Source organism: Enoplosus armatus, chromosome 4 (genome assembly GCF_043641665.1).
Source record: "Enoplosus armatus isolate fEnoArm2 chromosome 4, fEnoArm2.hap1, whole genome shotgun sequence".
In the NCBI taxonomy this organism is placed as follows: Eukaryota; Metazoa; Chordata; class Actinopteri; order Centrarchiformes; family Enoplosidae; genus Enoplosus; species Enoplosus armatus.
The window spans coordinates 9,386,849-9,402,563 of NC_092183.1; the positions used below are offsets into that span (position 1 = coordinate 9,386,849).

General features: G+C 40.8%; 1 protein-coding gene across 1 annotated transcript in view; it reads left to right on the forward strand.

Moving 5' to 3' along the window:
- Positions 1 to 15,715, forward strand: part of sh2b3 (SH2B adaptor protein 3) — a 48,712-nt gene that overhangs the window by 14,417 nt on the left and 18,580 nt on the right. Inside the window, exon 2 of the mRNA XM_070904863.1 lies at positions 601 to 1,806. Coding sequence (XP_070760964.1) covers positions 628 to 1,806 — 1,179 coding nt within the window. The 5' untranslated portion in view covers positions 601 to 627. The remainder of the gene's footprint in view (positions 1 to 600; positions 1,807 to 15,715) is intronic.

A 15,715-nucleotide genomic window follows, 5' to 3' on the forward strand; every position in this document is an offset into this window, starting at 1 on the left:
CCAATCCACTCTCCTCATTTTCTCTCTTCACTTTATTCACCTCGACAGTAGAATAATATGTCCTAACGTTTTCCTTTAGATACATGCACTTACTGTGTTTTTGTTCTTGATTTAATTGACTGTTTTTCCCCAAATTGAATGGTTACCCATTGTCCTTTGAGTGAACTGTGGCCGTCCTTATCTATTAAGATACTCTATGACTGGTTGATTGCCAGAGATTCTTTGCAGGCCCATGTAATCCAATTTGAGCTGTTTAAGATTGAGTACAGATAAAATCAGACATTTGGCTGTCCTTTCTCAATGTTTGAACTGTTTCAAACTTTCAAGTAGTTCAAAGAAATGCTCTGACTGTTTTGCCAGTTCCATCTTTAGTCCTCTAGTTCTTGCACAACACTCCACACAATTATCTTGATTTGCCTCTAATTGCATTTCCATATCTCTCCTTTGTTTGTCTCTCAATCATCTTTTTTCTTTCTTTTCTAAATTGTCCACTCTTGTTTCCAATTTGACCCTTTTACCCCCCACCTCCTCTCCACCCATCCATTTCTCTTTTCCTCTTTCTATTTCTTTCTCCTTTCAACCTTCTTTGTCTCGCAGCAGTGATTCTCAGCCGGTCTGGTTACTGCAATGAATGGTAACACTATACATCCAACCAACACCACCACAACTGCAGGAGGAGGCCCAGGCGTGGCAGCGCCCCCAAGAGGCTGGAGGGAATTCTGCGAGCTGCACGCCATTGCCACAGCCCGGCAGCTGGCCGGACACTACCGGAGCTTCGCCAGAGAGCGGCCACAACATGACGTGCTCCCACCAGAGACCTTTTCCAAGCAGTTCACCGACCTCTTCCAGCAGCACTTCTGCCACGAGGTCGACAAAGATGGCACTCCCCTCAGCCAGAACACCGGCTTTACCGCTACCGGTAGTGCTGCCTCCACCACTGCAGTGGCCCCTCCCCTTCCATCACAGGCTGTGATTGGTCGATTGCGGATCACATCTTTGTCGGGGGTGCAGGACTATCGGGAGGCGGGCCGGCCAAGTGGAGGAGCTGCTCTGTTTTCCGTGGTGGCACCAAAAGTGGAGCCGGTAGTGGTGAGTCGGGAACAGGAGCAGCCGCTGCGATGTGCTGCAGGAAACTCCTTATCAGGAAACCCAGCGGTGCTCAGAGGGTCCACTCGTAGTGTCGGCAGCGGGTCACTGCTGATTCGTAGCCGTAGCAACGAGGAGATCTCTGGCACTGACCGTCGTCAGGTATCTGAACGGTACTCTTCGGACTCCTCAACCTCCAACCCTGGACACGCTGACGTCACACATTTTTCTTTCAGTCAAATCCAGCAGACCGTAAAACGGCTTTTCAAGAAACGACCCCTCCCCTCCCCACCTTCATCCCAGGACCTGTCTCCTAGGAACCCCAACACCAACCCCACCACCACCAACAACAATCCCCCAAATAATGATGACAGAGTGGGCAGGATTTCCTCCACAAATGATGAAGTGTCATCCTCGTCCTCATCCTCCCACTCTTCCTCCTGTCTGAACTCTGAAGCCATGCCCCCAGCCTCTTCACGTATGTCTCACTTCCTGGATCATTTACGTTGGTCATTTACAAGGCAGAGGAGGTCAGAGGTGAGTGGCTGCTGTAAAGAGGGCCAAATGAGGTACTTGCTGGTGGATGACACTATCTCAGACTCTCAGCCACGCTGGCAACGCTGCCGCCTGCTGGTCAGGAGGAACAGGGACGCTCAAGGTGGAGGGGGAGGAAGAGGAGGAGGGGAGAGGTACCAGTTGGAGCTCTATGATCCTCCAAAGGTAGAAACATTTGCTCATGCTTACATTTATACACACACATACTATATAAACCAAGCAATTATTAGCTATATGTACACATTGTGGATGTAATCATATATATAATTTTTTTTTCACACACTAAAATATACAGAACAGTCCACACGTTCATTGCACATGATCTCCATAGTGTCATCTAGTCTTTATTGCCACTGCAAAAGAAATATGATAACTTTTTAAATGGTGTCTGAAAAGGCCAGCACATTGGTTACCCGGGAAGGACAGAGGAAGTTAGAGCTGGCACACCCAGTTCAATGACGGCTGATATATTATATTTCATACATGTAAATATTCTCAAATGAATTGGAACCATATTTACCATGCTGGCAGACCCATGCTGGGATTATTTTACAAAGAAATATTACAACAACATAACGTGCCTCCAAAACCACACATTTGAACCAAAATGTGTGGTTTTGGGGTCAATTAGTGAGCTTTAGAGGTGCTGATAGGCAGATGTTTTTAAACTTTGGACAGAGTCTAGCTGCTAGCAGTTTCTCTCCACTTCCAGTCTTTATGCTATGCTAAGCTAAGCTAATCGTATCCTAACTCTAGCTCCACAGCTAATGCACACACATGAGATCTTCTCATCTAACTCTCAGCTAGAAAGCGAAGTGTTGTGAAGTGCATTTCTCAAAATGTTGAACTTTTCCTTTAAGGTGCGTCCAGAGGTATAATAGGGATTTCAGTGTCAGCCTGTATGTGGTGATTTCTTTGCCCAAGACTGGCAGCAGTATTTAAAGTTTCCCTGTATTTAAGTACAGTCAAACAGTCAAATCTAGTCCTTATGTAGAGCCACATAATCTCATTTTAATTTATGGATTTGTGATTCAGTACTGTTTTACTTGTAAAACCTAAAATGTATACAGTATGTATACAACATTTAATGCTTTTTATGTTATTATTGACATTTATTTTAGCTGCAACAAACAGATTCTACAATATGGCAGCTTATAATCAATGGCTGACACTTTTCTCTGTTACTGTTGTTCTTGTTACAACAGATGCCTGCTTTCATAGGATGTTGTCCTGTGTGTCTCACAGGAGTGTGTCTGCAGTTCTTGCAAATGTTTGTTGAGCTTCTTCTCAGAACTCTGCACAGCACTGAAACATTTAACAGCTGCCGGTTCCTCACTTTGTGCAAGATACATCATTGTGTAGATCTGTTTGTGTTCATCAATAAGATGGAAACCCACAGAAGCCTTTAAAGAGTTGGTTAATGTCAGTTTGTCACAAATGCATGTAGATACTGAACACACAGGCACAAAGTAATTTCCTGTTTCCAGCTGTTTTAGTCACAGGGGTTTTCCCCCCTCCCTTTTCAAATCTCCTTTCTCTGTTTATTTTGTTTTCATAAATTGTATTTTGCCGCATCTAAGAGGCTCCTTTTGGTGTACAGTTTTGCCACATGACAAAACAAGACCAAAGTTGTGATGACATTTAGCTTTGTCTCTGAAAACTGCGTGTTGTATTGGTTGTTTTCATCACAACTTTGCCTCCACTGATTGATTTGTTTTTTTAACTGCAGCTACAGTGTGATGCGATGTGGAGCAGGCTGTGGTTGTAACAAGGCTGAAAAAGCCATAGACATAGTCGTAGTCTGGTCACAGCTTAGGCTAATGAAAACTAATCAGAGCATCACGTCTGTTCTTGCCTTGCGTGCTGAGTAGTAGCAGTGTCACTGTTAAAACTCCATAATTTGTTTCATGCTGATAACATTTTAAGATGTGGTAAGAGATTGTCATGTTGGTTGCCCTTTAGCCTAGTTAGAGAAGCTTGAGGAAATAAGAGTAACTGTTCATATTAGTAAAGATAGATTTATTCTGTCTGCGCCTCACTGATTGCTGTCACACATTTCTTTATAATACAGCAATCTTCATGCATTAATGTAGCATAGCATTTTCCCAGTGAGGCATTTTTATGCTCAACTACCTCAAAGAATCTGCAATATTCATGTCTTCTTTTACTCTTTGGTGAGTCGATATGCCTCCTACACAATTTCCTGTTTGTTTAGGGTTTTCTTCAGCCAGTCACAACTTTTCTACTCATTACTTCATGATTACTACTTGAAATCAACCGTCAGAAAATATATTTTAAAATATATTTGTTTGAGTAACTTATATATTTAAGTTTGGAACAAGAAGGATCAGCTTGCCTTCCCCTGACCTTGCTTGACAGCTCATCACAGCACAGCAGGATGTCTTTTTTTCCCCCCTAATATGTATGCTTGGCTCTCCACATGAGACCTCATGGCATAAAACCCTGCAATACTTCCAGATGGGGCCAGCTGCAAGGCTGCATGTGCTTGCACACCCAGTCCCCCAAGATCCCCAAACCAGTAATCAGAGCAGCTAAGTTGACTGCTGTCCTAGCCGCCGCCATCTATAAGGTCACTGGAAGCAGAGTTCAGTCTCTTCAGGGTGTGTGCAAGTGTGTATTCTGGCACAAACAGAGGTCAGTGAAAAAGACGTTGCATGCATGTGTGTGTCTGTGTGTGTATGTGTGCTTGTAGTGTTTTATATTTAGCAGCCCTCAACTCTTCAGCCAGCTGCAGCTCTAACCATGTGCGTGAGGTAATTCAGTTGATGATAGAGCCAGAGCTGTGTGTGTGTGTGTACATGCATACATATCAGAATAGGAAGGCATTGGCAGGATTTTCCTGGCTGATAGCAATGCTGCTTTAGTTAGCCAACTGCATTGCTGCTCTGAGTGCTCCCCCTCTCTTTTTCTCTGTGTGTGTGTGTGTGTGTGTGTGTGTGTGTGTGTGTAATCTTGGCAGGGCAGAGAGTTAAAGCCCTGAGAATGGCCTTAAAAGGAAGGAGAGCTGTGGACTTGCATGCACACATTTTAACATACACGTACGTGTTCACGCCCTAAAAGAAGTCATTTAAACACACAAACTTGTGTTATGTTTGGGTTGCTGTGTTATATATCATGTTGGTACAGTTTCTTCTTTGTGGATGTATATTGGGGTTTCACACATCTGTGGCCTCTTTCTGTGTAGGTGTGTGAGCATGCATGCCTGTACACTGCACACAAAATGATAATCTATGGGTAGCGTTCATATGTATTTTTATTTAGGTCTTTCTGTGTGAGAAACAGCAGTAATATCAGTGAGCTGACTTAGCACAAAGGAGGAAGCTGCATAGAATGTGATAATGTATTCGCGTGAGAAAGCTCCAGTCAAGGCACAGGGCCCTGTCAGGGCAGAAGTAGAGCCAGGCTTTTGATGCAGCGCTAATGTCGATCTAAACGCAGCTTTATCTTGCTTAATTCAGATAGCCTGGGGGGGCTGAAAACAGGCTGTTATTCAAAATCAAAATCAAACTTTGTATGAGCTTTCGTTTGGAGTATACGATCTCTTTCATGCTTCCATATTAGCTGTGAAAATATGAATACTGTTCAGACTCCTGTAAGGGCCCAAGTTTGAAGTTATGAAATAGTAAACTTAGTGATGTTTATAGTGAGACTGGATCATTCATTGCACAATTCAAACATATGTTTTTCAATAAAAAATATATTTAGCACCAAAAAAAGTTAATTGAATATATTAAAGTCATTCTAATTGAGTTTGTTACTAATTGGATGAAGAATTATGCTGTAATTATTCCCCATGACAATCTACTTGTTGCATTCGTGCATGTGATCATCATTTGTATATCTGGGAAAATTAATAATGACTTATTGTTGTTCATGCATGCTTTTTAAACTGGCAGTTATAAGAGCAGGCTTTAGGTCTGTATTTTGTTTTTCTGTTTTGCGGATGGAATGACAAAATAGCCAAGCCAACACTTGTTTTATTACAGAAGTGAATCCTGTCATGTCAGCTGAAACGAGCAGAAGTCTTCCATGATGTCCTCTGTGTTGTCTGAGACTTGAACCTTAAATTCTCTATCTTGTCTCTCCGTCTTTAACTTTGTCCTTAAGTATCTGGATGAGGACAAGCTGACACTGTAACATTCCTGTCATGATGTTATGTTATCTTAGATTATTTAGTCCATGCCCCAAAAAGCGTGACATTGGTGCTGGTACATCGCTTACTTTCCAGTATCGTGATGTGCAGTTTTCCTCAAGAGTTATCTCGTAACCTTCCTCAGCTTTGACTCTCTCTCACCCCAGGTAGTTGTTTTTACTTTTCCTTTCATCTGACGTATGGTAGTCAAGGTTACAGACAAGGTTAGCGTCTTGCCAGGAAAATCGCGGTATTCTGTCTTCCAGAGTCGGTTCCCACAGACTGCTGCAGTCTGATGGCGGATATGTTTCCTCAGACCTCCTGTAGACTTCATCTTAATCACACCCCTCTCATCTCATCCCAGCTGTGTGTGTGTGTGTGTGTGTGTGTGTGTGTGTGTGTGTGTTTGTGTTTTTGCATGTGTTTGTTCCAAGCCTTAATCTTTCCCACATGGTTTCATTTCATGCCTGTGTGTACGTGTGCCTACACTATGTATCATGTTGCTCTTGGAGTTTGTCCTTCTCTGTCTGTATGTGTTTGTGCTCTGTCTCTCTCTCTCTCTCTCTCTGTGCATTCTCACACATATTTTTATGTATGTTGGCATAGATGGTAAAAGCTTTGTCTTCGCCTTTCCGTCTCATCAGGGTCATGTGATACCTTATCTTGAGCCTCCAGTAAAAAGAAAATCTAAGAATTTCCAGTAATAGGCCTTCTTAGAAAGCCAAATGTGGAGTTATGCCTCATTAAACCTACAGAGAAGTCAAAATGCGTTTAAATATATGTACTTATGCATTCTTGTATTTGCATTTATTTTTAGACGTTCTTCTCTCTATCTCTTCTCTTCTATCTAAGCTGTATTTTTCTTTCAGTGCATGTTTTTTTCTCTCTCTCACTGACAGTAAGAGAGGAGTTTGCAACATCAGTGGAAAATACTTTTCCAACAACCAGACTCTGGTGTCCATCTGTTCTGTGTTACTTGTTGTACTTCGGTCTCTCATATGGCAACATGCAGCGTTAATTTGGCTCTCGTTGCATACCACAACTAAAGCTCTGAACACATGGGCCCCAGTCAGCTGAACCAGAAACAGAATGAAACCAACCAAGAGAGACACAGGAAACACAACAGCATGAGACTTGAGAAAGACAGACTGAAACTTAGGTAGACAAGCCAGCAAAGAGAGACGAGATCAAGGTGTCTGCAGGTCCATTGGCAAGTTTTTAAGTGTTTGATTTTATTTTGATTATGCTATATTTCCAATATGCATATTGTGTAATTTATGGCAACCCTAGGGCCTCTATCAACTAAACAGTCATAAAACATTCACCATGCGAATCAATTTAAAGGACTTAAGTTTGAGTGGCTTGTAGAAACTCTTTTACTGCAAAATTTAAACCAACCAACCAAGATTCTCAAAACCAAAGCAAATCTGCTGCTTTTCTTTATCTTATGTGATCGTAAACTGAATCTGGGTGTTGGTCGAACAAAACAAGACATTTTAAGATGTTATGCTGGCCTTTAGGAAATTGTGAGAAATTGTGATTTTTCATTATTGTCTTACACTTAAAACCTAACAATTGATTGTGGAAAATAATCATCAGATTAATCGATAATGAAAATAGTCTTTAGTTGCAACCCTAATAAAAGTGACAACTGCTGCTTCCAGTTTGCTGCTTTGTTTTGCTCTCACTCAAATATATTTTGGTCTGTAACAATGTGTATTTGGCCATGTCCAAGTGGACTGCCGGTAGACTTGCTGGAAGGAACGATTGTGGAATTGTGCAGAGCTTCCAGATGGCCAGTTGGCCTCTGCTCACACCAGTATTTAGAGCAGAGATTATCTCTTCAGAGAGAGACTTTAGTTTCAGTTTGCATCATAACACTCTTGTATCTCACCCACAAAGTAAAATATTTTCCTCTTTCCAGGGATTTAGTTTCATGAAACCTAGAAATGATGCCTTGAAGTGACTGACTGAGTCATGTAATGGATATTGATATGTGCGTGGGTGCACATGCATGCTTGTGTATGTGTGTTCACCACATGTATATATGCTGTGAGTATCATGTTACAAATCGATTTGTTCTAACCAGACAGATGTAAAATTTTGATAAATCGTAAAGCATGAGAGTAGATGTTCTGTTTGTCTTCTTTGGTTCATTAGTTTCTCTCTGCTGGTCTGCCTGAACTTGTTCCCCACCTCCTTCTAATTTTGCGTCACTAGATCTTTATCTTGTGCAGCCCACAGAGATCTGAGGGAAGTTTTGTAGAAAAATCAGGATAACAAAACCTCTGTAAATCCTCCGGCAACCATCCAGTTGGCTCTGAGTTTGAAAATTTCTCTGGAAACAATATCTCTGGTTGGTTGGCATAATGTTGTTGGTTTGAAATGATATGGTAGCCCACTGTGGACCTGTTGAATTTGACGCTTGACGAAACCTGAATTCTGCAAGGTTGCACAAGATTCCCAAGAGCCATGTTGAGCACCACTATGGAGTTCATTTGGGGGGTTGGTTATGCACAGATTAGGGCAGCAACTAACTAGTTACTTTGATTATTTTGTCAATTAAGTGTCTTAAACAACTCTTCACATTTTTCGAGAACCCAAGGTGCCATCTTCATATTGCTTGTTTTGTTCAGCCAATGGTCCAAAACCCAAAGATATTCATTTTCATCTAACAATGATGTCAAACAGATAAAAACACCAAAATCTTAGCAGAAACAAGCAAAGGCATTGTATTTTCTTTAATATAATCTGTCAAAATCACACAGAAAAATATGTTTAAGGAGAAGGTGCAGGTTGATTTTAATAATGTTATAAGTACAAAATAAATTGCCTTCTTTTTTGTAGCCTTTCCCATTTTGGTCTCAGTCTGAACTCTTCATAGATGATTAAGCTTTTTGTTGGTGGTGGATTGGACACTGGCCACTGTCCATAGAGTTTCAGCCTACATTTAGTCTTTTTTTGTATATAATTTAGCATTTTGCTTCTTAATTAAAAGTTCTCACACACCACACTTGCATGAAAGTGGGCTTGAGGGATCAAGACTAGAGTCGAAAACCAGTGTTTAGCCAAGGTCAGCAGTAATGACTCTTGTCAGGAATAAAGTGAGTCATAGAGAGATCCTACCAAGCTAAAACCCACAAATTTCCAAGGAAAGCACTTGGTGTAAATATAACCAGAGGCTTCAAAGAACGACAACCTCTCAGATGTTGTGGACTACATACAGTAGATCACTAGATAATATTCTTTTTCTTCAACTGTTATGGGTATGGGTAGACAAAGACACTTTTTTTCTTCTTATAGTCTTGATTGTTGTTGTTATGATGTAATATTATATGATTTATGTACAGATTTGTGATTGAAAAGCTCATGTTGTGGGCAGAATCTGCAAGTTTATAGACCAGATCCATCTCGGTGACTGTGTTTATGTGAACCAGGACGCTGTTCTCAGCAGGAGAGAACTGCTGACCTTGATTGGGGGTATAGGAACATTTTGAGGAACTGAAGTGAACTTGACAGATATGCCCTATGAGGAGAAGACCATCATTGACCATCTCTTTGAGGTCACCAAGCCAGTCATAAATCTCCATAGTGGTTTGGCACTAGGGTTGGACAAGCTGAAAGGTCTAGATATTGTCTTCATTGCCAAGCCTCTTCAACTTTGTGTGGGGTTTGGAGGCAGTGCCCTTGGACTTGCGGAAGTGGTTCCCATTTTTAGAGAAAGAATTATCAGGGTACGACACTGTTGAGCCTTTCAAGGACAGCTGTTTCCAGCCAGGATGCTTGAGAGGAGGCTCCGGCTTGTGGTCAAACCTCAGATTTCAGGAGGAGCTTGGCTGATATCGTTCTTGTTGTGGAACAATGGCCTTCTCTTCCTCCTTGCAAGGATACTGGATGGGATCATGGGTGTTTCACCATTCAGTCTACATATGATTTGTGGGGTTGCTTAGGTTGGTGACCCTCCTTGAATACGTGGAATGAGAGCTGTGTCTCTATTCTCAGCAATTAGTCAAATGTGTTCTTTGTAGGCCTTCGGCTCTGCCAAGGTTTGGCTTGTCACAAATTCAGTTTCAGTTATACAGATTGTAATAGACATAATCTTAAGACGTAGTTGAGAAGGGGAGAGTATACAGTGAATTTGCTTTTTGCAGATGATGTCAGTATTACTGGCTTAAGTGGACTATGGCATTCAGTGTGAACTGGAGAGGTTTGTAGCTGGGCCTCAGGATCCCCCAGGAAGAGCTGCAGGAGGTGACCGGGAAGAAGGGCTACCTTGCATAGCTTGCTGCCTCTGCAAGTAGATGAGGATAAGATGGATGGATGAAAGATGCCATGTTTTTTTATGGCCATTACATTAACTGTAAATATTCACGGATATCATTTTATACAAATTTCTGCAAAATCATGGTGCTCGTAGGGGCTTAAATGCCTGCTAATGTCAAAAATAAAATTGACTGAAAAGCAGAGGAAGCTAAGCTAAGACGTGGTGAACAACAAAGCTCACAGAGGATACAGTTTACAACAGCAGGCAGCTTTTCACATCACTTGTTGCTTTTGTTTTTATTTGTTTGGGGACAGAAAAACATCTTCTCATACAGTGTGGAAAACTTCTCTAACAGTGTTGAAAATGCCTGAGTGTGGGAGGAGTGTAATGTTGTTTTTTTTGTTTGTTTGCATGTGTATGTGCTTGTGTGTGTTTCAGTGTGACAAAAATCTATAGAAACATTTGAAGGAAGTAGAGTGGTTAGAGTCATGTGGTCAAGATGTTTGTCAGATCTCTCGCTCTGTCTCTTTCTAGTTCTGTTTTTCTGCAGAAGTTGTTGTCATGCTGCCTTTGTGTGCGTCTCTGCCTGCATTGACGAATACTCTACATTTGTAGATCAATACATGGTTTTATTTTATTGTCCCTGCATCTCAAATTTGTGCTCTCTTTTCCCCTGTCATAACCTCTTTGTTGGACTCTATCGTGTGTGTGTATAACCTACAACCACAGTGCCAATGCACATGACCTTGCTGAGTTGCATGTGGAAAGCCCCCAAAGCAAAGCTGTGCAACACCCTCACCCAACAGCTTTCTCTTGGCCTCCGTTCTTCTTATTCATCAGCGCCCATACACACTTACACACGCACACACACGTGCAAACACCATTAAATTACGAAGCACCATTATGTCATGGTTTGAGTAAGCATAATTGCAGTAAGATAAAATTTGCGAAGTACTCCTTTTTATTTGCAAATCAAAGGGTGTTTGTAGTCATGTAAAGAGCTGTAGCACACACCATGTGGCTCTTTATTAATGGCCATATTTTTCAATGCACTCTGCTTGACAGTGCTTGCTTAAGGTTTTTCCACTGTAAGACTCTCCTTAGATAAACAAAATGGCATGGTTGGATGGGATTCAACACCTCGCAGTCTGAACCCATGATACTCCTCTTTTGTTGGGAGTTAATTGCAGTCCCAAGTGAGCATGTTTAAATGTCTTGGGTCTTGCTCATGAGTAAGAGTCAGATGGAAAAGGAAGTTGATAAGCAGATACATACAACAGTTTATATTGTTTATATATGTTTATATTGCAGAAATTAGTTTTCTTTGCAGCGTGGAAAGAGCTCAGAGTGAAATTGCTGCCCTTTGCTTACAATGCCAGTTGAGGTGTTTCAGGCATCTGATTTGGATGCCTCCCTGTGGGGATAACACATGCAAGTCCAGCTTGTAGGAGACCCTGGGGCAGATCCATATCCTGGAAGAAAAACACATCCCACTTGTCCTGGGGAAAGCCTCGGGATCCCCCAGGAAGAGTTGCAGGACGTGGCCGGGAAGAAGCAATCAGGGCTACCTTGCATAGCTTGCTGCCTCTGCAAGTAGATGAGGAGAAGATGGATGGATGAAAGATGCCATGTTTTTTTATGGCTGTACCATTACATTAACTGGAAATATTCGCAGATATCATTTTATACAAATTTCTGCAAAATCATGGTGCCCATAGGAGCTTAAATGACTGAATGCTAATGACCATATTTTTCAGTGCACCCTGCTTGACAGTGCTTGCTTAAGGTTTTTCCACAGTAAGACTCTCCTTAGATAAACAAAATGGCCTCTACACTCAGTTGGCAGTCTATTAGGTATGAGCTAATGCAGTCTAATACAACATCCCTACAATAAATTATAACCTTCATGAAGGTTGAACCTGTTTTAGAGATGTGTTGATTCAACTGTGTGGTCATTTTAGTGGATGTAGTTTGTGGTTTTGTTGATCTGTATTGTGTTATACAGAGAGATGTTTCCGTTACTAGGCCTACCTTTATTGATATAAATGGGGTGGACAAACCTTCAACCTTCCAACACCTTCAGTGTGACGTAATACAACAACAAAAACATGAACATTATAGTCTTCATGAAGGCAGGACTGGGTGTATTTTGTATATATGCTTCACTCCATCTCAGAGCCAGAGTTTCCGGGGCCCCACGCAGAAATTATAAATATTAAAAATTTAGATGACATAAAAATGAACATAGTTTATATTCAGAATTGGCCAATTGCGCTGTGGTCGTTGCAGGGTCTTCATTTGCTTATGCTTCAGGTCGGCTCTGCTCTAAAATTGTTTCTCATTTACAAAAAGTCGCAAGGCTACAAACAAACTTCCTCTGCGTTATGTGGCTCCTGTTTCTGTGCGAATTCATCTTTGCATATGCTCTTCTGTTGGTGCTACCGTAAAAAGAACCACTTGTAGTACACTCAAATTTCAGTATTTGCATAATGATAACCACAGGAGTAAAACCAGAGTAGCATCATGACATAAAGATCAGGTTTGAGGTTTAATGCTGAAGGGAAACTTTCTTTGGTTTTCAGCCATTAGTCGGAAACAGGATTATTAAGCTATCGATGATAATGATCGTTTCCTTTTACTTATTGTCAACAGATTGTTATGTGAATATAAACATAGCCACTGTTATTATCATTCTTCAGATAACTCTTCTTTTCTCTGGCAAGATTCACTCCGTTTCAATGCTCTGCCTACCAGAAATGTGATGCATTATGTGTCACATCAATTTTCTTCCTCTTATCTGTGTCCAGGTCATATTAATTGATTAATTATATTATGGTGTGGTATAAATGTCAGTAAATTCATGTGCTTCAGAGCGGCAATGATTTGTCAATTAATCAATTTAGTTGATTGACAGAAAATGTATCTGCAACTACACTGATTTTAAAAAAGCAACAATGCTAAATATTTTCTGGTTCCAGCTTCTCAAATGTGCACTTTGCTGTTTGTCTTTGTTATACATCACTGCTGCCTCTGAGAAATTGTGAATTCATTTTTTCACTATTTTTTAAACATTTCGTAGACTAAACAATTTAACAATTAATTGAGAGGCTAATCAGCAGGTTAATTGATAACGAAAATAATGGTTAGTTGCAGCCCTAATGTACTTAATCTAAAAAGGCCTTATTGTGTCTTCATACTTTGACCAGTATAACCATGGAAAAGACATTCAGTTTCATTCTATGTGAAATTAAAAAGTAAAAATTCTTAAACTGGTGAACCCTGCAGAAATCCTGTGTATTTGTTTCTGTATATCTTCTGTGCTCTTCTCTCTCTTCTTCTCTCCTTGCTTTTCCACTCAATTCCACTTTATTCTGAGTCACATCTCCAGCCCTGCTAAGCCCCCCCTGATTCTCTCCGGGCAACTTTTTAGCCTGGTTTCCATTACAGGGCCAAACACAGCTAACATTTATTCATTATCTGTGCCTCTCAGTTTCCCCTCCAAAAAAGAAATGACTCATTTTTTTTTATCCTGTTGCCAGCGGAGATGATTTGTCAATTGGGTTGTAGCTTCTCACTAAGCAAACCGTGCCTTTTGATCCTGTGTTCTGAACATTCAGAGTTTGCTCTGGCCCTGGCAAGTCCCACTTGGCTTTGACTCTTTATGTGGAAAATGTTATCATGGCTAGATCTCCTTCCCTATATAAACCTGGTTCTGGCTCAGTGGTACCAGGAACTGTAGTCATAAGGGGCAAAACTGCACAGTAAGGTTTATTCAGAGACAATGGTGTGGCACAGGGGCAGGAGGGAAAGGAAGGACAAGAGAACGTTTTTCTTTCCCAACTTCTGGGCATGTCCCTGTGTCAGGTTTAGATTTTTATGCCTTTATTCATCCAGACCGATATTATCAGATATTATCAGCCACTATTGGCATATCTAGGGCTACAACCAATTGTTGTTTTTGATTATCGATTCATTTGCTGATTTTCTTTTTTTTTAGTAACTGGAACTAGAGACTAGACCATGGGTCACTAACAGGCGGACCGCGGTTCGAGTCCGGACCCAGACGCTGTCCTATACGGACCCGGACCTATAATCAATAAATTATTAAGGGATTTTAAATGTTGACGGGGCGCTCCTATTTTAACCGGCGCAGCTTTTCTAGTCTTTGCGGCACTGGTTTAGCGGCTCAAGAAACTCACAGACCAATTGCATACGAGTTACGCCGGCCCACGTGACGCTACTCAGTCAATCAAATCTGTGCATTCCTGAATACACTCTGAATACAGACAGACGAGAGAGGTGAGAGGCGAGTGACAGATGATACGACGAGTGAACGATACGGGGAGAGAGACTGTTGAGTCAAGATGTGAAACAGTTAACAAAGAAAAAGGGAAACTCAAGCTGCTGCTACACTTTATTTTGTTTTTTTGTCTAAAGCTATTTTATTTATTTTCTCTATTTTATTTTGAAATGCAGCCCTTCTTTTAGTTAATGAGAGAAGAGCATTATACATATCTACAGTATTATATATCTGTAGAGTTCAATGTTAAGCGACAATAGATATTGTCAGAATGTTTTTGAATTGTACTTTCTTTATTTGATTTGGCAGTCAGTTGTTGATCACATGCAGACGTTGATACAACTACGAGGCTACTACAATTTATGTCACACTAAATCACAACGCAAGTTAGACATTATGATGTTCCGGACCTTTGCTTGAGGACATTTTCTCTAACTGGACCTCTTCGAACTTTAGTTGAATACCCCTGGACTAGACCATTTTTGGTTGAAGAAAAAAATTATTAATCAACTAGTTGCATATTAGTTTTCTGCCGACCAACTTAACGGTTAATCGACTAATGGTTTCAACTCTATCAATATTGGCAAATATGTTAACAAATAGAAATCACAGTGCAGGCTGTGTTTTTGATCCCTTTGATATTATTCATGATGATTTAATTTCCAGAGAAGTTTGCTGTTCAAAATGTCTTTTACTGTCATCTTTATTAGTTCAGTTTATTTTTCAACTTTCAAATATGCTGCCTCAGTAAACGTCTTTGTTAAAACTAGTTTGTTTATTTAAAGAAATATCTGCCTGTATTTTGTAATCGAATATCAATTTCTGTGTCGGCCTGAAAAATATGATATTGGACAGGATGTAGTGAGATCTCCACAGTGATGATTAATATGATTAATGTCAGGGTGAAAGTAAGAGTTAACTGACCATCACACATACACACACACCCATAACTGACACATGCCAAGTCTTACACATGTGGATGAGTTGCACACGCATGAAATCTCTTAGATACACTAACGCAGACACACACACATGCAAGCAATTTTCCATCCACCGCTGAGCGGATTTTGTGCAAACCTTTGTTCTAGCACTCCTCTGATGTCCACGTTTCACGCTACCAAACTAATAAAAGACACACTGTGCACACTCTAATGGTGATACAAGAACGTGCACAGTGAAACACAGACAGAAAGGACAAATTGTGTTAAAACATGTTTGTAAGATTATGGTTATATAAGCAAAAAATACCTTACAGCCTTTGTGAGTCAGTTTAATACTTGGAAACTCAACATGCATGGTGCCCATGTTTACGTGTGCATACATTCATGCTCACCACCACGCACAATCACACAATCTA